The sequence below is a fragment of the Anomalospiza imberbis genome, chromosome 5 (assembly GCF_031753505.1).
Source record: "Anomalospiza imberbis isolate Cuckoo-Finch-1a 21T00152 chromosome 5, ASM3175350v1, whole genome shotgun sequence".
NCBI lineage: Eukaryota > Metazoa > Chordata > Aves > Passeriformes > Viduidae > Anomalospiza > Anomalospiza imberbis.
Window position 1 is genome coordinate 58,524,704 of NC_089685.1, and position 20,272 is coordinate 58,544,975.

Consider the following 20,272-nt stretch of genomic DNA (forward strand, 5'->3'; position numbering starts at 1 on the left):
CCATTGTAACTAGGACAGTTCCCATCTGACAGTTCCACAGTTCTGGAGAGGGCTCACTCCCTACTTCATATGCATGGTGTGCAGAAGGGAAGTGCTTAAGCTTGTTACAGTAGAAACATATTAGCAGCTGTATCTGTCCTAGCAGCATTTTGACAATGTACTTTTCCTAATTTTAAGAGATTGCAGCATCCTTCTGGAAGTGTATAGACAAAATTGTATTTCAAAAGAGTCATTAATCTTAAAAACATTTTTGCATCAGCTAAACTGTAGAATAAATAAATGTCAAGCGTGCATTACACATGTTCTCCTTTGGGTCTGCTTATTACCACTATTACACCAGCTAACTATTCGATCAGCTTTTTTTGATTCCTAGCACCCCTTCTTACCCTCAGCCAGGATGGGGTTTGTCAGAGCTCAAGTTAAACATTTCAGCAGAAATAGACAGTGTTTAGTTTTCAGAGTCACATTATTGACTTGATTTGAAGTTCATGCTTAACAAGTGGTCTCTCTTCTCCTTTAGTGTTTGTAGTGGAGGTCAGTCAAAATCAACACATATCCCTGCAGGGAGAAGAACAGTCATGGACATACTATGAATTAAAGCAAACATTTTATTTTGGGGTTTCTTAATTTCAAATTGATCCTGGTGTTTAAGGTCCAAAAATCTACTGAGAAGAGCTGAGCCTTGGAAGTAACAAGTTTTATTCAACTCTGTCCTTTGAACTTTGCAAAAGGGCTGCATCTTTTCCTGGGTGCTATCCCTTTGTACCATGGTTAATGACAGAAGGGAATCTAAAGATCATACAGCCTACTCAGGAAGGTTCATCTGAGCCTTGAGGCAACTAAGAAAGCATCACAAGGTGGGATTATTTTTTGCCTAATTTGCCCCATTTAAGAATTAGTCATATGTGGCAAGCACATTTCTCTCTCTCTCAGGATTTTTCATAAAGTGCACAGAGAGAAATGAAAGAGAAAACAATTTCTATTTCTGCTCCTTGTTTTTCTCTTGTGGAATGTGTTTGGAGAATCGTTTACCTAGAGCGAATGCCTGGTTGGATCACGGTGGATTGTTTGGGCCTGATGGCCAATCGGATCCACCTGTGTCTGGACTCTGGAGAACAGGGTCACGAGTTGTGGGTTAGTTAGATATGAAAGAGAAAGTGGCATGTAGTTTTTAGTATCCTCTTTTATATAGTATATTAATGTATCGTAGCATAATTATAATAAAGAAATCATCCAGCCTTCTGAACTGGAGTTCAGACATCATCATTCTTCCCATTGGGTTTGCCGGCATCTACAACAGTCATATAATCTAAACTTGTCCTTAAAGCTTCCCCCACTGTCAGCACGTACAGAGCAATGAGCCTGCAGAGAGCAGTTCATCACAGTCACAGAATGGGTGGGGTTGGAAGTGACCTTTAAGACCATCCAGTTCCAATCCCCCTGCCATGGGCAGGGACACCTTCCACTAGATCAGGTGGCTCAAAGCACCATCCAGCCTGTCTATGAGAAGTAAGAATTGTTTCTTTCCTATTGACCATAGCCATCAGACTGGGACTGGAAGTGGAAACTCTAGAACTAGAGTCTAAACTCTAGCCTTTAAATGGGAATCTTATTCATTTTGGTAGGGCATAACTATTCTGTGTTGTCTCTCATTCCTTGTCACTGATGAGGAGACTGGTTAGAGAACGTGAGGGGGGAATGGGCACCACAGAATCACTAAAATCCTTCACTCACTATTAGTCTATAAGACTGTTGGCAATGGGTGCCACTGAAAGCAGTCTCTGAGCAATTATAATTTGTAGGGAACCAGGTATGTGCGAGTCAAAGAACAATTTAAAACAACCTTTGCATTTCATTTCCCGAGTTGTGTTTTGTGCTTAACCCCTAACAAAGATTTAAGAGTCTCTGCAAAGAAAAAGTTCTGAAAAACAGAAAATAACTTTGAGGAGTTGTTAAACAAGTGGAGAAATGCAGAAGGCTTACTCATTTTCTGGGTATTAATTTGTCAGAAATGCCTTTGTACTGACTGGTTACCTAGCAACATCCTGTATGCTCAAACTAAGGGCTAGTTTTGGAGAAGGATAACCAGAAGGCAAAAAAATATTTCCTGAGAGCTCTTACTAACTACTGTTGGCTACTAGCCTCAGCCATTATCACCAGTTATTAACAAAATCTGGGTGTCCTATGTGCACAAAACTGAATTCTCCTCCCTCTCATATTCCAAGTATTCAACAAGACAGTGAGACAGCCGTAACTCTAATTTGATGTGATTGTCCAAATTTGAACAATATGTCAAACCTGTTTTTACACTGAATTGAAACTTGCAAGGCTGAAAAAGTTGTACATTTGATCACTTCATAGTTGCATATTCAGTTCTAACTTTTCCTCTCAAAGAAATATACATTTGTTTCTAATAGAATTTTACCATTATTAGAGATCTCATTTAAAACCCATTTTTACTAGTTAAGTAGCTTAAATACAGCAAATTTCTGGCACTACAGAAGGTGAATAAATGCCTTGAAAAAAAAGTAAAAATAGAGATAACCTTTCATAAAGGAAAATATTCCATAAATATCAAAATCTCACCTGTACAATTGTAATGTGAGTTCTTGTTAAGATATCGTTGGCCAGATTGGGAAGAGGGAATCCTTTTGACAGTTTAGCTTAAAAAAAGAGACAAATGATGAAGTAGGTATGCATTAGAAAGATAATAAACACTTGCCTTTTGACAACACTGTTTATCCAGAGACTTGTAGGTCATTTATAACAATTAGCCTCTTATTCTTCACAAGCAAGCCTGGGAGGTTGCTAAGATGCTCATTTACCAATAGGAAAAAAGAATTACAAGTGCTTCTCTCTTGACAGAGTGTTGCAGCCAAACCAAGGATTTTGTGTTCAACACATGATGTACTGAGTAATTTGTCCCTAATGATCCCTGAGGGATTGTTAATACAGCTCTGCCATCATTAGAACCTGTTCCCATTTGTATCATTAGCTGAAGAAGGTGATGATCATCCCAGTATAGAGGGCTGACACAAAGCTGTATCTCCCTCCAGGTCCTCAAATAAGATTTATGAGAGGCAAAAGCTCTGTTCTGGTCTGATAAAAAGGAATGCATTTCACATATAGTGGTCTAAGGCAGGTGTGCAGATGAGAGATTTTGCTTTTCTCCCTGATGCATCAGGACCACCTAGACTGAGATGAAGGCAGATGAATTTTTACTTTCCTAGTAATTTTTGCCCTTTTTGCAGAACAGTGAGAGGGAGCACTTACACCCCTACAATCTTTGCCTTCTACTGCTTACTGGCTGATGGTCATTTTCCACTCCAAGTTAATGGGAGCTGACAACTTAATCAGAAAGCCAGTAGAAGTTCCTAGAAAAACCCATTCTGCTGGAAGCTTTTTAGCTGATGCTTTGAAATACAGCCTTACCATTAGCTGATGGAATTACTTCAGTCTGTAAAATGTAAGATAGGATGTTCTCCAGAAGCAAAACCTGCCACAGACAAGAAAACTGAGTTAGCCATCATTTCCTGATGGTGGTAGAGCTGTTGTGCCCTAATCCTGGGTGGAGTTAGTTGGCTGTTAGTCAACTTCCAGTTCTCTTTTGGCCTCAACAAGTCATAAGCTCAAGCGAACTTCGGATCTTAAGGTTTTGGAATGATGCAAAGGAAGTGAGATGCAAAATGCAAATGCATTTCATTATGGTTGGCCAACATTTTAATTTAAAACAGTCTATTTGCTTTATTTATGAGATAATTTATCACCAGTAGGAAAGCAGGACCAGAACAGTTTTAATGCTTTCTCCTCAGCTACTCGGAACAGATTGATTATACTGAGAATGAAATGACTCTCTGTGGGGGCAGGGTTTTCCCCTGCAAGGCTACAAGTGCACTATTTCAGGCATCTGAGGGAAATATCTTGACTCTCCCTCCTTGCCAGAATTCTGAGCGCCTTGATGAGCACCCAGGGAGTGCCTGTGCCTCAGCCATCCCTGTGACCATTGGATGGCGCTCTGCTCTGCTGCTACAGGTCAGCTCGGCTCTGTGTCACCCTGATGATTGGAGAGATCTCTGCTTACCGCAGCCGGGGCAACTGCAGAATGTCTCATTTGCACACCACTAGCTTACCCCAAAGAGTTTACTTTTAAGTCCAGAACGGAGAGGTGGCTGCCAGAGGACAGGAAGAGAGCCACTTGGGAATGAAGCCAAATGATTTAGAAATACAGATAAAATTTAGCTGCTTACTCTTTACCCTTCACATCATTGATATCCTTAGTTTGCATTTCCTATATGCTTCAACTACCCACTTTCCTCAAAAGAGCCAACATTGAAGTGGGCTAGGGAGAACTGGATCCTGAGGGAAAGAAGTGAAACAAGATGAGTCACTAAGAAAGGATAAACACAGTTATTCTAATCATGTGCAGTCAGTCATTGCTGTAGAGCTGAGGCCTTAAGAAGCATCTGTAAAGAGATGTTTTTTTAAGCACTTTCACACACTTTATACTGCTACATAGAGAAAGACGTGGTTTTCTTGGAGCATTGCTGAACATCCATGCAAGAGTGTGCTAGAAGGGCTGCAGCCAGCAATTTGAGTGTGCTTTTCCCTCTGTGCTGTTCTGGAAATCCTACTGACAATTGATTTAACCGGGACTTGTAGGGTGTCAGGTATTTTGCAAAGATTTTGGTACATTTGCATAATGGTTTCATGTGAGTCTTACCAGGAAGAAAGGATCTGTTCATCATGTGGTGCTGCTGGCTTTGTTGCTACTGCTTCTGTTTCCAAATTGAAATAGTTATTCCCTAAATTACTCTTGTATCCAGCAAAAGATTTCTGAGTATCCTCAGTACCAGTATCTGAGTTCTCAAGGCCAGCTTCCAGCACGCTTAAGATTTTCCTCTTTGAAAATTACTGCAGAAAATGCTACCAGCACTGTTCTCCTTAAATTCCTAACATCCCTCTGCCCTGACGAACTCTGCATGTTCTTAACCCCGTGTCTTTCTTAGGGAATTTTATGAAATTGGAGTCCCAATTCCCAGTTGTGAGGTTCTGATATACAGAGCTTCTTCCCCATGAAATGTGACATGCTAGATGTGTAAATGGCCTAGCCTCTGGTCTCCAGCTTTCTGAACCTTCCAAGCTGCAGGACTTCCGTTGGTGAATGTCTGCTATAAGAATATCTGCATAGGGGACCTGTAGGAGCCCAGGTTGTTTACTGTGCCCTGGACTGCTCTGACATACTTTAGTGGCACAGGTTGTCTAGAAAGCCATGACATCTTGCCAGACAGAAAGTGAAGAGGGAAACTCTGAGATGATTTATGGTCATCAAAACTGCCCTGCATGCTTAGTTTATCTAGCTCAGAGGGGAGAGTAAATGTGAAAAGAAGGGAAGTCCAGTTAGACTACTTCCCTGCAGCAGTCCACTGGTGAGAAGTCCCTTGGGCCATTGCACTTGTTAGAGAGAAGCTTCCTGCCTCCTCTAAACTGTACAAGTGCAGCCAGATTAAGAGAAACTAATGCAGGTGAATTTACCAGCAAAACATATTTATAGTTATCTGGTCATATGTCTAAACTACTAATGTTGGGATTGCTAACATTGTTTCCCAAAGGAAATCTTTTTCATCCCAGGTTGGATTACCTGTTCAAACATAGCGAGCCCATCAATTTCTGATCAAATATATTCAGAGAAATGCTGGTGTTGGCTGCCTGCAGAATAAAGAAACCATGGATTACCAGACATAAAAACCCCAGGACCCTTCTTGTGAACTAGTCACTAATACATAAATACCATCTCTCCAGTAATGCATGGAAGCTGTTTTAGGTAAATGCAGCTTTCTCATTGCAAGGCTGCACACAGTAAATGTCTGTTTATTTGAATGGCACTGACAAGAGCTGAAATGGGGGTAATGAGATGTCATTAATCAAAGCCATGAACAAAATGCCAAGAGACATGACTCAAACTTGCAGAACTGTCATTCCAGAGAACAAAACCTTGCTTAATCAGAGCCACTATATGTTGGGATTTTTATCCATTTGTAGGAAAACGTTCTTTGCCGTAAAAGTGTCCTATAGGTTAGTGTCACTCTGTTCTTTTGAGAGTTTTAAAGTTCTTCTAAAAGCTTCTTATGCCTTCTGATGTTTATATATTTCTACTGAATTTTCTCACACTGTTCTTGTAAATAATAATCGTTTTGAATTCTTCTTTGTGGGTGGAGAGAACTGATGGACTGTTGGTTTGACCAGTGTGGTTGGAGAGGTGGCAATTTCATCCTCCAATCCACTGTCACTCTTGATATTCTATATATAGTGGAGTCAGAAAATAAAATCTCTCTTTGGGTTCTTTTCTTTCCCCTTTTACATCTAGCATCCATGTGTGAGTTATTTCATGTCATAGTGTGACAGGTTAGTTGAGGTCGTGCCTACACCTGTGACTAAGGGGAATCTGCATGTTTATGTACTAGAAATTTGGCTTTTTTTTGTTTGTTTCTTGTACAGAGTTTTAAAAGAAGGAAGGAACAAAGATATTTAATTCCGAGTTAAATGTCACCTTGTCTGTTGCCCTTACTATGTTCAGTGTGAACAGAGACTGAGTGGTTGAGTCTGGCAGAATGGCCAACACCTTCACAGAGCCCTGAATCTTTACCATGAAGGAATCCTGCTGTAAGCTGATGATAGGGATTTCAGTAGACATTACCTTCAACATCACTGGGTAGGGTGCAACTGAATATTTAGCTACCCGTAAGATTCAAGGACAAAAAAAAAAAAGAAAAAAAACCCCATTTTTCTCATAGAATGGATCAGAATACTGCATTTTCTCACTTTTGAAGCAATAATTTTGAAGTATTTCCTTATGATGAGGTTAAGGATAGCTGCTAACATAAGATTTTTTCAGGTAAGCAGGAAATAAAGGTTTTCTGTGGTGCTAAATTAACAGTATTGGTCACTCAGGAATGCAGTGAAAAGTTCCTTCCATTTGAGGAATACAAATTTTTCCATATTATTTCAAGAGAAATTAAATGCTTGAAATTAAATGAACAGAGGATATAAATGTGGTATTTAGTCACACAATAAAAGAGCTCAGGAGTCATTCACTTTGAAATTCACCCATCTCAGGAGATGGCTTCCTCCTCTGAACTGTCCTCAGAGGAGCCTCACTCTGTTCATTGCCTGAAGAGTGAATATACAAATATAAAAAGTATATAACCAGGTTCAATATTCGAAACAGAGGGGTAGAATATTCACATTAATGCTCATGGCTTTTTATGGAGAGCATCATACATGACTACCCTTGGAGAATTCTTATATTTCTGAGGAAGAGACTTAATAACATCTGGGAAACAAACAAGATTGTGAAGTACTTTGAACTATTAGTCTGATTTCACCCGTTCTCGGCATTATAGCCTAGGGGTTCTTCTGCTCATTTTTGGTTTCTCATCCTGTCTCAGAAGGCTGGTGGAAGCCATGCATGCTCATATTCTCTGTCCTGTTATATTCATCTCCTTCACCTAAAATAAATGGAAATCCTGTGCATCTGCCTTGTCTGCTCCACAGGATGTAATGTTTCCTGTCCATCTGTTAGCTCATGTTCCTGCACATGGTCCCTTCCCTAGGTTTTCTGCTCATCAGTCACAGGCCAGCAGCAAAGTAAAGAGAATGATGCAGGCTTGAGGGGGAGAAAGACAATTTTTCTGAGCTGAGACTTCTCTTAGATGTCTCTCAAAGCACGACTCATGACTGGAAGCTTTTTCCTGCATGGAGCTGGTTTTAGGTAGGAACAGCTGTGGCTTGGGCACGGTGCCCAGAGAAAAGATTGATGTGCAAGGTTATGGGCCAAGATTATGTTTGGTAACAGTGCAAGTCATTCAACTCATCATGGGGTGGGAAGTGACAAGGCCCATCTGCTCTGCTGTTACAAGGTTCACATGTGCCCACTTCCCCAGTGCAGGAGGCCCTATAAGCCTTTGGGATACATCAGTAGTGAGGTGTCTTGACACCCACACTGGGTGGCTTCCCTGAGACTTTGTGAAAGTAATGATACTCACCTCAGGGATGATACTGCTAAATATCTCTCTGTTTATATTAAAATAGCTGCAAGTCTGAAGGAAAAAAATAAAAGAGAAAACAAATGAGTTACCAGATTTGAATTTCATGGTAAGTTTTTCTCTAAATGCATTATTACAGTCATTTCAATGAATCTTTGATTTTTTTGCCTCTCAGAAATATTCCTAAGAGACTCAGTACACTTAAAGCAGCTTCCCAATAATACAAGCCAAAAATAATCCCTCAGAAAGCAAATCCTTAACGTCATTATAGTTCGGGCAGCAGTCTCCAAGCCACAGATGCTGTGCTCTGACATATGCTGTGCTTACAAGGCACCTGTAGAACTTTCATTCTAAGAAGATTCCTCAGAAAACAGCCACTGAGGCTGCAAAATTCTCCAGAGTTGATCCCTCGTCCCTGTTAGAGAAGTCTGTGCCTCAGGTCTACAACCCCCTTATTTTTTGTAACAATGTTGGCAGTGTTTGGTTCTTGGCTCAGTGGAACTTGGCATGCCTGGCTGTGGCCTGAGGCATCTATATAGAGTGTAAGGGAAAGAATAACAATACCCTAGTGTTTATAATCTACTGTCTCAGGACTCTACAGACCAACTGAGAGCTTTCTATGGCCACATATTGACATCTGGCAGGTCAAAGCCCTAACTGAGCCACTCTGACCCCATTCCTCTGTGTCCTGCTCACCTCCTCTGCAATGGTCATGTTGAAAGTCCCTGCAGTGTAGTAAGCAAATGAGGAGGTCTGAAAGAAATACTCAGAGAAGGCAAGGTACAGCATGGAGTCACTTTGGTCTGGGATTGTGAAGGAAGCTGCCACGTAGGGAGAGTCAGTATAGTTTCCAGCTGGGAAGACTATGACCTAAAAGTTATTGTCAGAGATAAAGAAAAACAGAGTCAAAATATAACTTTACCATGACTGCAGACAATGAATGCTACTTTCCTTGACTTTGCCCCAGCTATTCATTTGGTATATACATGATTATGCAGGCTTTGTAGTAGTGTATGAAGGCTTGGTGCTGTCAAGCAGGTGGCAAAGGCAAGTTCCAGCATTTGAACATCTTCACAGATGAGGCCCAAGATCGGTCTTTTGTGATACTGGTGACCTACTGAGGACAGTCTGCCACCTCAGATCACCCTCTAAATTAAGGGTCTAAATATTGCATGAAGAACATGACTAGTGGTCCTCCTTTTTGAAAAGCCTTACTTTCTCCTTTCCTTATCTCCAGGAATTTAAATCTGCAAACTGCTGCTTAAGAACTAACCAATGGCCTCAATTACAAAATTGATCTGTAAAACCAGAGGTCTTTCTTGGTCAAAATCAGCACTGTATTCTGCCCAGAATCAAGTTGATAACTTGTGTGGACAAAAGGCTTATGAGAGAGGAAAGTTGTGTCAGACAGACCTAAAATGCCTGTGTTGTCTTCTGCATGACCCATCATATTGGCCAAGCCTTGCCGATCTAATACTTCCAAATGCATCCAGATGAAACAAAAAAGTAAAACTGACAGAAAGTGATGAAGACATTTAAAGGTTAAAAATTTTTTATGTCCATTTTATTAGCTCTGTTTCTGTTTAATCTCATATGTATTTTGTCTGTCTTTATTTTCTCCTCTAGCTCTAATGTTCCTGTTGCCTTTTAAGGACTATCAAAATGCTTACAAAGTGCTGAATCACAGTTGGTGACTTCTCCATTCAATCTTCACTTGCTGGATTTACCAGTCTATGTATATTTCCCCACTTATATTGGACAGTAGATCTTGGAACAGCCATGATTTTACATCTTTAGTCTGACTCAAGTCCCTGCTTAAAATCTAGCTGCTGCAATACTCAGAAGAGTTTGACAGCAGCTGCAGAGCTGGTGTGCTAAGACCAGTATCTACCACACAAGGAGACACTAACTTTTTGTTCCTTTTTGTTTTCACCTCTCTTATTTCCCTGCTGTCCTTTTTTTACTACTTAATTTATAGGATCTTTGTGACAAGACTATCTTTTCATTCGGCCTTTGTCGAGCACCAAGCACAATGCAGCTTAAACTTAATTAAGGATCTCAGATACTATAATAATGGCAACTACCCTCAATCAAATCACCTTATACAGAATGACAGTGAAGTCATTTTAGAATCAGGAACTAGTCAGATTTTAGTTTCAGTACATAAAGAATTATTTTCCTTAATCTGAAATAAACTTTCAAGTCCTCAGACTCAGCAGCATTCCTTGGGCTCCCATGCTTTTGAAAGGGTCTTCTGCCTTCCCATTGAAGAAGCTAGGGGCTTAATACTTGCTCTGATAGTCTTGCTCTTTCTTCTCCTCTCTCATCTGACAGCAGACACATCTAGTTAGTCGCATGTATAGAAATATTACTCTGACTGAACAATGAAGTCCCAGCTATTAATCAACAGTGAGAGAAAGATGAGGTTTAATAACTTTTTTCTTTCCTTTCCCTTTTCTTCTATCTTGCTTAGCCAGCTTTAACTGCTCTCTATTTTTTACAACCAACTCAACAGCAGTTTAAAGAAAAGGATGTGGCTTTTAAATAATTCATTTCATAACAGGATTGTTACAAATGATTACTGTAACAAATGCAATAATGCTTTGAAATGTCTGTCTTCCAAGATAGTGAGCCTCTATGTTAAAAGTAACAATCACAGTCATCTTATAAACGTGTCTCATAGAATAATGGACCCCATAGCAATGTAGGCAAACAGCACTACAGACAAGTACCTTTAAGTCCAGGTCAATGAATGGTTGGAATACTGCTGGCAAGCCACTTAAGGAGTAGTCTACTTCAGCCAAATCATCAATCTGCTTTACAGCTGTAAGGGGGGTAGATAAGATACAGAATATTACAAAAACCACAGAAATACCTTTATGCATACTTAAAACTAAGTCCATTTCTGAAAGAGAATGTCAAAAATTGTTCCACAAAGTGGGGAAAAACACAACCAGGGACCTCCTAACATGCATTCTGACCTAAGATTCGATATTTCTACTAGGATTTCCTGTAAAGCACCTGCTCTAGTTTGTCTATTGTTTTCTCATTGTGGAAAGTAAGTTTGGTCTAACCCAGAAAGGGAGATGGGCATATCATTGCCTCAGGGCATAAGGAGGTGTTGGGATTTCTTGTCAACCGTTTTAAGAGAATCCCAAGTACCTGTAACTTGCAAGTACTTTCCCAAAAGCAGGGTGCCTAATCTGCTTAGATACCTGTGTTTTGCACGTGGTATCTGACCAACACTTGGGGTGTCTTAAATGCCTGCAAATCTAACTCAGAGTGGTTCAGTGATCAGAGGTCTCCATCTATCAACTGGATCCCAACTCTGATGTTGGGACATGACTACAATAAAAGCACACTCAAGTTATGGCCTGATTAGCATGGCTGTGTAAGCACCTCTTACATGTGTGCTAGCAGATCTTTCTGCTGCATGACACACGTTGCAGCATTTGTTTATCAAAACACCTAATCTGGCTTCTCTTCAGCTAACTGGATCCCCAATGTTTCTGCTTGGTGCAATGTAAGTGTGTTGTATGCCAGAGCTGCAAAAAAGAGGGAAGTTTCCAGAGGCAGCCTGGTGGGGGTGACAAAATCACAGCCTTAAATAGTGCAAGGACAAATCTTATACTGGTGTTGCAGGAGAGATCTCAGAATCGTGGAGTCATTTCAGTTGGAAAAGACCCTTAAGATCAGCGAGTCCAACTGTAAAACCCTGGACAGAATGACAGCCATCTCAAGTTCTGTTTCCTCTCAGTGGCCCTGGGAGGCTGTCATCAGAACTGCTCACCCCTTTGTTACAATGAAGCTGAAATGTCATACTATCTGTTGATATGCTATAATTTCTCTTGGTGTTGCTCAGTAAATGTTTTTTCTGCCAAGCATAAAAAAGACCCAAGCCTCAGGATGCCTGTAGGTACACAGGCAGAGACTTATTCTGCATTGGAATGGAAAAATAACTACATTTTCCATCCCTACTGCTGCCTTGGTTGAATGTAGCTGTGTCAGTATCTTGGCTATGAACCTGTCACTTTATCTGGAATAATTTCTGGCTGGCAAAATGATGACTGTGCTGATCACACCAGAATAGGACTATTACAGGATTATTTTTCTAATTCTTCCTTTGCCAAGTTCACAGCACTGACTTGTGAATGCTATCCTCCTTACACCCCTCCCCTACACAATGTGAAAGGCTTACATTAGTGACCATGCTCCTGTGAATGGGTTTCTTCAGACACTTGATAAAGAAGTTATGCAGGAAGCTAAAGGGAAGGAAGAAGGCAATTAATGGGTCAAGCACTATGGTCATTAAGAGGAGATCAGATATTTCTGCAGAACATGAATTTAATGGCCTCTTAGTGTGATATTCTGGTACACATGGGAGCTTTTTGAAATGTAAAAACTGTCAGAGAGCCGCCATTTAAAAGACGATAACTTCAGCAATATGTATCTCAGCCTGGGTTAAATAATATTTACACCATCTTATATGTACCAAATAGTCTCTGCATTAGGAACTTCCAAAACAAGCAAAAAAAACCAACCAACCAAACAAACAAACAAAAAACAAACAAACAAAAAAACCCAAACAGGTGACAAGAGTGGTATTCAGACAGTGAGAGAAATACAAGAAAATAACGAGATAGTGTTTCATGGGACTGTATCCAGATGCTTAACAAACAGTCTGGTTCTGTTCAATTTGATTGCACTGTGAGTAGGAGGAGTGAAGCATAGTACAACCTTGTAACTTCTACCTAGAGCTGAAGACTAGAGCAGAAGTTTGAAAGAAGTGGGTGCTGAAGAAGCACAAGGGACTGTTTGATTCAGTCTTTATCTTTTACTATGTGTAAATACAAGGACAAATTTCAATGTTGGCCATTTTAATGCTGTATTGGAGCCCCAGTTCTCACCTGTGGTGTCTTATGATGCCTAAAAGCAATTCTGTGTGCCCTGATTTGTGAAGTCGTCCCTGTGCCATTCATTGATAGTTATTTTGTGAGGGTGTTTATACAGATCTCTTCCACTTACCCAGTTTTCCCATTCAGCTTGATATCTACGTCACCAGAAGTTGTCTGGCAGCTGGTGAGGGCTATTGATGTAGGGGTTGCATTATCCAGGGGTGTTGAAAAGATTGCAGTAACAAACACCTTTGAGATGTGCACTGTGCCTCTTCCACTGTCTTTGCTGCATCAAGTGAAAATAAATAAGAACTGAAAAAAGCCACCTCTTCACTATGGAATTGCCTGGTGATGTGGACCCATGGCCAGACCTGGTCACTGCCACTACTCTGCTTTGCTTGCCTGTGTCGAGTGCTTGCCAGTGAGGGCACTGTGACTCCTGCTGTGTCACCCCCTCAGCTCCCAGGTCCCTTCCCCCTGCATGCAGCCCTGCTGTCCCTGGCAGAAGTGCAGATCAGAGACTGATGTAATTCAGTCAGTTTAGCAATATAGGTAATGTGGGTTGTGGGGAAGGGAAGAGGGATTTCTTTCCTCTGAAACAGCCTGGGACTAGGAAGGTGTGGAGACTGCTCTAAGAATACTGCCATTTGCTCATCCATTTTCCATCAGCTTTTGAACTGTATCTCTTGGTGGCATAACAGAGGGTTTCTAATAGTGTGACTGCACTATGAGGGTTTATTATACTGGACTGTGATCCACCACACTACAGTTTTTCTAAATATGCCATTAGCTGGCAGGCTGGACAATGACAGCATTCAGCTAGAGCAGCAGTCCTGTGCTATTTGCAGCACTGCTTCTCAGCCATGGGCTCTTTATCAGTGCTGATGTCTGAGGGGGCAGGGGCTGTCTCCCACCAGCAGACCTGTCAGAAGCACCAGTCTGTGCTCCTGGGTTACTGCTGCCAGCTGATTAAGAGCACCTTTACAATGAAGGAGTCAAAATAATAAACTAATATTTGCATTTTTGTATTATCCATCAAGAAAATAAACCCAGAACATGCAAAGCTGTACATACAACATCCAGGTCCTTATGTTCCAGTTCTTATTGATGGTTAAAGAAGCATTTCCAATCACCAGTTTTATCCTAGACCCTGGTAGGAGGGAGATGGAAGCACTGGGTAGTTCAACAGCAGTAACATGCATCCTAGAGCATAAGAGAGAAAAGGGAGAGAAAAGATTTTTTAAAAATGGATTTAATAAGTCAAAATGAACACAAAACAAGATTCAAATTTCAGTCAAACACAATTTGCCTCCAGAGAGAATATTTACCTTGAGATGTTGTATTTGACATTACCAAGCCCAAATTTCTCATGGCCAGTCAAATCAGGGAAATGCTCCTTCTCCATATTCTGCTTCAGGATTTCCAGCCCGGCCTCCTTGGCCACAAGAAAACAATGATCAGTTCAGTTGCCTTTGATAGTGCCTGGGAGTTTAGAGTTGTGTTTCTGGCTTAGGAAATGTGATGGACACAGAATCAGCAAGAAGGTGGTATCTCACTTGAGAGGTGGCAGTGCTATTTCAGGTCTCACTCCTAGTCATGGCAAGAGCTGAACTAACTGATTGAATATCTGAGGTCAGATGAACCTTGATATGATGTACAGTGCTGTCAAGCAGCTTACTGACTTTGCTCTATTGTGCTTCTAAACTTTCCTTTATAGCCTGCCATGGGGTCCTTTACTCCCACTGCCCTCTTTCCTTTGTCATATCAGTATTCAAGGCAATGCCACTGCAGCTGCTGATGAGAACATCACAAATACCATACTCCAGCCCCTTTTGGGTGATCCTCACTTTGAGTCCAGGATTGGCACTCAGTTGTCCACTGAGCAAACTTAAAAGGAGGAGAGAACAGCAAATCTTCAGCATCTTCCTCATTTTTCACAGGACCAGTTAATAAATATTTATAGTGATAGCAGAAATTCATGCTGTGTCACTTGATGGTTGTACTCCCTTCCCCCTACCCTGGACACCATCTTTCCCTCCAGAATGAAGAAAGTGGAAAGCCCAGCAACCCTTGTAGAGAAGAGCCATTCTCCACAGACTTACAAAAACTGAGCCCCGTGGGGTAGAGGAGAAAGGTCAGCCTATTCACTGCCATAGAGACTGGGGAAAGTGCTTGGGATACATCCATCTGGACAAACATTGAACTTTTAGGCTGTAATTTGGTGGCTCTACAGGATTCACTACAGGGCTGGTGAATAAGTGAAGCCAATAACCATCCCAGGGGCTTTTGTGACAGGACTTAAACCAAGATGGAGCTATCTGTATAAATCACAAAATCTTGGAAACAGAAAAGAAGGACTTTCAAACACACTAAGGAAAGCAGATATGATCAAGTGAAATGCAATTGAGAAAAAAGAAAAAAAAACTAAAAAAAAAACTAAGAAAATTGATACATTTATTGACTACAAGAAAATTGTCTGGGAGGAAATGAGGAGCAGTGAAAAGGACCAAAACAAGCCAAAACTAACCTCACAGATGCTGTAAAATCAGGGGAAAAAAAAATCAAGGGGGAAGACAGAACATTGAGGGGAAGATATGAGTGACATGGCATGGATACTGGAAAAAAAAAATCTTCGTCAAAGTGAAATCTATCAAAAGGCATGGGATGCCATGAAGTGCAGTGACATGGACCAAAGCTTGCCAAAATTGGCCCCCATTGAAATCACAGGATTTCGTTTCCTTCTCTGAAAGGTAGAGGTGAGCAGGCTTCAGCAGAGTGAGCTCTTGTGCATGACCAGAGTGTAACAAGGAAAAACAGATGGAAGATAGGATCACCTCCCCTCTGGAGACAGCCTGACAGAACAGGGGTTTTTAAGTCTAGAGAAAAAAAGGCTCCAGGAAGATCTTAGAACACCTTCCAGTTCCTAAAGGCAGCTACCTGAAAGGTGGAGAGGGAATTTTTGAAGGGTTTATAGTGATAAGACAAACAGGAATGTATCTTCAGACTGACAGAGGGGAGGTTCAGATGAAACATTAAGAAGAAATTCTTCATTGTAAGGATGGTGAAGCTCTGGAACAGGTTTCCCAGAGAAGCTGTGGATGTCTCATCCCTGAAGTGTTCAAGGCCAGGTTGGATGAGCCTTTGGGCACCCTGTTCAAGTGAAAGGTGCCCCTGCCCATGATAGGGGAGTTGGAACAAGATGATATTTAGGGTCCCTTCCAACACAAACCATTCTATAATACAATCAGATTTTAATAATGAATTTCAGTTTTTATGTTTGGAAAGAGGCTGAGGACAACCCTTTTCTTGGGGGGAGGCTTCGACCAGGTGGCCACCCAGTGTGCCCACCACAACTATTTGAATCTAGTGATTTGTCACAGCACTTCAAATCCATTTTCCAAGCTTGATTAGCAGCAGCATGATTTATTTAGTGTAGAATGTGATGCACAAGCACCATCTAGAGGTTATAAAGGAGATGATGATGACTGTAGTTAACTACAGCAACAGCTGACAGCTGTATTATAGGAGGAAAAAGTTGTAAGGTTCCCCATGATTCAAATACTGCTGCTGAAGTGACATTAACCCCTAGGGTTAATAGTTATAACAATTATTCTGACTTTTGTTGCCTCTGGGATTTGTATATTTTTGCCTGGCTCTTCTTGCTTTCCTTTCCCTCTCCCCCTTTCTTGATGATAGCGAGAGGATGAAGGGGAATAAAGAAGAACCAATTAAACCAGAAAAATGCATCACCTGAATTTCAAAGAAGAGACTGAAAATTCCATGCAGTCAGGACTGTTCTGTATATGGGGAAATCTGGAGAAGAAAATAACTGCCAATTACCCAGCAGTTTCAGATATGTTTCTGATACAGTGCATTAGAGAGAAATAAGAGGACTCTCCTGTACTGCGTCACTTGGCTGATGAGGATTAAACCTGCTTCACTGTACTGCAGCCTGCAGCACAAAACCAGATCAGTTTCATTCTGAGAGCTTGTCTTCTCATATTCTACATATATGGGTTCCTACCCACCCTGTTACTGTGAAAATGGAGTGACTATCAATAGGAAGACCATTGGGAGCTATGAAAGTTCCTAAATGTTTGTCTCTAAGATTATTGTTTTAGAGGTTGCAATATTTTGTCTGAGTGTTTGGGGAGGGAAGGGTTGCTACAAGAAGCCTGGAAGTTTCCCTATTGAGAAACACATCTAAAATTAGCTCTGATACTGCTTGGTTGTTTTATAAAAGCCATGAAATTGTTGGGGCCTGAGGAGGAGGAAGATGACATCCTGCAGAGGTAATGCCTGCACCCTATCTGTGAAGCTCCACAACATGAGTTGGGCTGACCCAGAATGATGGTTCGGCACTGGGAAGGAAGCTGGGAAGGGTAGCTGGATTTTGCAGGGTGACCCAGGTCTTTCTGACACCTCACAATGAATTGGCCAGGGCTGGAGCCAGCTTGTAACATTAGGAAAAGCTCAGTACCCCTCCAGATCCCAACCTCAGACAGGAAAGCATTTCCCTTCCTCATGAAACATTGCTACTGCAAGCCTCTTCCCCTGAGAAACCACCCTCATCCTAATGAGGAGGGGGCAGTTCCTGGGAAGGAGAACAGGAGCCCAGAAGGTGCATGGGCCCATTCCTCCCTTCCTGAGCTGTTAGCCATTTGTTCCCCAGTATCCATGTACAGAGAAAGGACAGAGGAGCAAGAGAGAGGAGGAATGATGCAAAGCAGAACAGCTCTGGGTTACTCACAATTGCTAAGTGTTGGCACAAGGCAGGAGAAGCCCATCCTGCCTGAAACTCCATGCTGTGAATGGCAGCTGGATGCTCCTTATCAGGAGCTGGAATGAGCTGCTGCAGCAACAGCTGAAACCACTCACTTGCAAAATGTGAGTTGGTGACTTCTTTGAAGAGCTACAGGTGTGCAGGGAGATTAAGAAGAAATCAGATTTCTTTTTCCTTCTGAAATTGCCTGGTTTTAGGGAGACAGACGTGGGTAACTATTGGTGGAACTGCTGCTTTCACTTAAGAGTATTACACTGGTCTCACAGTCAAATGGAAATCACCTCGTTCTTTAAAGAAAATGGGCATATTGTGTGAGTATGTAGAAATGAAGGAATTGGCTGCTGTAGTGCTCAAAATAACTTCCTTCCCTCAAACTGGACTCCCATCCACATCTGCTGCTGGGCTGGAAGTGGAAGCAGTTGACTTACCTGGCTGCAGAGGACTTGGTGGGCATGGGCTGTTCAGATGGCTGTTGGGACAGCCAACTTCCCAGATAACAAGAGAAATTCTGTATTGCACCAATATACCCTTGTCCTGTCAATAAATCACATGGGACAACATGGTCCCTATATGTTTGGGACCAGTCTAACAAGCCTGGCTGGCAAATATACATCTTCCCTGCATGCCCCAGGTCCCTCTCCCCCTGCTTAATTGAATCCTTGCTGGTTCAGTTTCTTTCTGGCATTGTTTCCTTCTGTTCATCTCATTTTCTGTTTGGCTCAGTCTCAACCCTCATTGCACCACAGAGATTCTAAGAAAACTCGGGCAGCTCTGACTGAGCAGAGCAGCCGCGTAAGAGTCTTGCACACACTTGGTCTTGATTGTTGTCCAGCAGAGGCTCTCAGCTGCCAGCAGATTCCAATGTGGTCTGTGAGTATCATCCACGGGGCACATAAGAGATAGCTAAGAAAAACAGAGTAATTATATGACAAGTTTTCAACCCAGCTCAAACTTCTGCATCTGCTGGAAAATAGCTAGAGCAGAAGAGTTCACAAACCAAAACTGTGAGTGAAAACCATTGCTTTGAACTGATTCTGGTTTCCTTTAACCCTGACTCTTGTAAAACCGAAGTCTGACCTGTGGCAGCTGTACAGACTTGAGCCACTGCGTGGAGCCAAAGAAACACTTTTTGAGCAGCTCTACGGCTCCTAGATCCCTCACGTTAGGATGCAACACAGCCCACTGCCGGTTAAACTCCCAGGTGGTAAGGTGCTGCTGTCTCCTGGTCCAGGAGATGGCCTTGCCTGTGAGATAACTCAGCAGTGCTTAACAAATCTAAACAGCTGAGCAAAAGCATCCTCCAGTGCCACTCTGTGTCCTGCTCGAGCTGCAGGTTAAAAGCACACCCTCAATTGAGTGCATGTAACATTACTGGATCTGCTTCCAGCTTTCCACGTGTGATTGATTTCCTGTGTGCTGCTAAAAATACCAACATTCCCTTTATAAAGAGAGCCTTTCTGACCCACAGGGGACAGGAGGCATCTTCAAAGCACAGTGAAGCTGGAATGTGCCTTCCAGGTTTGGACGACCGGGTGGTATCAGGGCTGTTTTCTTGTGTGGCCATGATCTACACAGACATGTGCTGCTCAGACCATTCATGTCTAACTTCAAAAAGACTTTGGGAGCTTCCTCAGCTACACTGGGAACTGAATGGGCAATACTTAGCTCTTTTTCCTGTTTAATGGCAATGGCTTCCCATGAACTGTGCAAGTAGGACCTGTGCTGAGCTTAGGAAGAGGAATAATAAATGACGAAAGTGCAAAACTAGTGAGCAAATGGACAGTGGTAGACAATGGTTTGGAGCGCCATGTACCAGCAACGAAGGAAAACTTCCCACCACATCTCAGCAAATGGTACTGCCAGTAATTTTAGGTTCTTTAAGCATTTTTCAAGCAATAATGTTCATTTTAGTCAGATAGGATGGCTCCAAACCACTGTTACATGCATCCAGGACTTGGAAAACTCTGCAGAAAGAGGTGGATGCCCTTCTAGGGCAGCTGGGCAGCCACTGTGGGTGGTGGGCGCAGCATGAAGGGCTCCCAGCCTCTGTGTGCTGCCCAGGGAACACTGCCTGGCACCAGCACATCCTGAGTCAGACTTAAATATGAAACAAATGGTTTGAATTCTCCCTCGGAGAGTTGCTGTTCTATGTGGGTGCCAGCAGCAGCATTTCAGCCATTCTTGGCAGCAACTCACTGCCAAAATAGAGACATTCTTTCCCCCCACACCATATGTGTGTGTGTTTCAGGGAAGCTTGGGGGGACCTCACTGTTTGTGGTTTAGGCTGTGCGGGGAGTGCAGGTGGGTCCACACCAGCAGCAGCAAAACGTGTGCTGTGGTGACTACCAGCAAATCAAGCTGTAGGTGATCTCTGTTACTTGCGATGTTCAAAGCTGTAACAAGGTGACAACACGGGTACAGACGTACCATAGTGGGATTTGAGCCATATTATGTTTTCCCTTCCTTTGTTTTTGTTTGTTTGGTTGTTGTTGGTCTTGGGATTTTTGTTTGTTTTGTTTGGTTGGTTTTTTTCCCCCCCTAAACGTAAAGAA

At 42.0% G+C, this 20,272-nt stretch overlaps 1 protein-coding gene across 1 annotated transcript; it reads right to left on the reverse strand.

Annotated features, from left to right (window-relative positions):
• Nucleotides 1–324: 324 nt before the first annotated feature.
• BPIFC (BPI fold containing family C) lies at nt 325–15,177 on the reverse strand. Its single transcript, XM_068191083.1, is given in 15 exon segments — nt 325–558; nt 2,587–2,663; nt 3,433–3,498; nt 4,316–4,356; nt 5,639–5,706; nt 6,566–6,732; nt 8,039–8,096; nt 8,739–8,912; nt 10,775–10,867; nt 11,328–11,387; nt 12,241–12,304; nt 13,068–13,223; nt 14,012–14,140; nt 14,266–14,378; nt 14,755–15,177. Coding segments are annotated over 15 exon segments (1,422 nt in total). The 5' UTR covers nt 14,869–15,177; the 3' UTR covers nt 325–516.
• Between the last annotated feature and the right edge of the window lie 5,095 nt (nt 15,178–20,272).